The sequence below is a fragment of the Dictyostelium purpureum genome (genome assembly GCF_000190715.1).
Source record: "Dictyostelium purpureum unplaced genomic scaffold DICPUscaffold_300, whole genome shotgun sequence".
NCBI classification, from domain to species: domain Eukaryota; phylum Evosea; class Eumycetozoa; order Dictyosteliales; family Dictyosteliaceae; genus Dictyostelium; species Dictyostelium purpureum.
In genome coordinates, this window is record NW_003519636.1 from 7,405 (window position 1) to 8,833 (window position 1,429).

Below are 1,429 nucleotides of genomic sequence, written 5' to 3' on the forward strand. Positions count from 1 at the left end.
AAGGGAAAATTAAAACCAACTCCATCCCCAAAACCAATTCCAAAATCATACCTAAGATCAACTCCAACTACATCCTCAAGACCAAGACTTAGATCTATACCAAGATTAATATCAAGACCAAGAATAAGAACAAGACCAACTTCAAAACTTACATCACCATCACCAATACCACTACCAACACCACAATCAACTCCAAAACTAAAATCAATATCAAGAGCAAGATCAAAACTAGCTCCAACTAAACAACCAACACCAATTCCAAAATCATTCTTAAGATCAAGATCAAAACCAAAATCAAAATTAAAATTAAAAATAAAATTAATATTAAAATCAAAATCAAAATCAAAATCAAAATCAAAATCAAAATCAACTCCAACTCCAACACAAACCCCAATTCCACCACAACAACCAGAGTCTATGTACACTTCATCCACCCATCCACAATTCATTGATGGACCATCAATTGAAGAATATGATGAAGTAATTGGTCAATGGGTTACAATTTACCCATCACAAACACAACCAACACCACTACCAAGTAAGCCTGTCACCTCATCTGATTATCCAACATTTTATGCACAAGAATCCAAATACAATAGCACAGGTGCACCAACACAATCATATGAGGGAATAGTTGAGGGTCCATCAATTGAGGAGTTTGATGAAGAACTTGGTGATTGGGTCACCATATACACCGCTCCTGCAACATCTGCACACTCAACACCAATCGCCTCATCAAAGTACCCAAATTTCTATGCACCAGAATCAAGATTCGACTCTACTGGTGCATCATCATAATACAATGGGGAAAATAAAAAACTTGGAGAAGGGGTCCCACAACACACATCAATATAATTATTATCATTTAAAAAACAATTTGGTCTTTAATTCAATAAAATTGCAAAAACATTTAATTTCAAACGGTGCTTCTGATAATATCAATATAATTTAGGTAAAATATCTTATGTATTTATATTATTTTTTAATATTAAACCATTTATTAATATTTATTTTAAATATTTAGATTAAATATTACAACACACTATACGCCCAATTGACTAAATATGTCAATAACCACACTTCACAACCCACTTTGTATTATAATTTTTTTAGGTTTTTTATTAAATAATCAATTGTAAGTTTATAATATATTATATTTAATGTTTTTTATAATTTAGTATTAATATAATTATTATTTAGTAAATAATTAGTTCAAATGTAAATATATTTTAGTAGGTGATATCAACTCTTTAAAATCAAATAATTTAAAGATTAAAACCGTGGTACCGAGACTGCACCAATCAAATCTACACTAATGAAGTTTTCTATTTACTATTTGATGGTTATAATAGATTGCTCTGGCCAAGTAACTATTAAAATCATTGAATAGTTTTAGATAAAGAAAAGATTTAGTGGTCACTATTCTGCA

At 30.0% G+C, this 1,429-nt stretch overlaps 1 protein-coding gene across 1 annotated transcript in view; it reads left to right on the forward strand.

Moving 5' to 3' along the window:
* Positions 1–798, forward strand: part of DICPUDRAFT_82474 (uncharacterized protein) — a gene marked incomplete at both ends in the record, with an annotated part of 1,049 nt that extends 251 nt beyond the window's left edge. Inside the window, one exon of the mRNA XM_003291766.1 lies at positions 4–798. Coding sequence (XP_003291814.1) covers positions 4–798 — 795 coding nt within the window. The remainder of the gene's footprint in view (positions 1–3) is intronic.
* Positions 799–1,429: the final 631 nt, after the last annotated feature.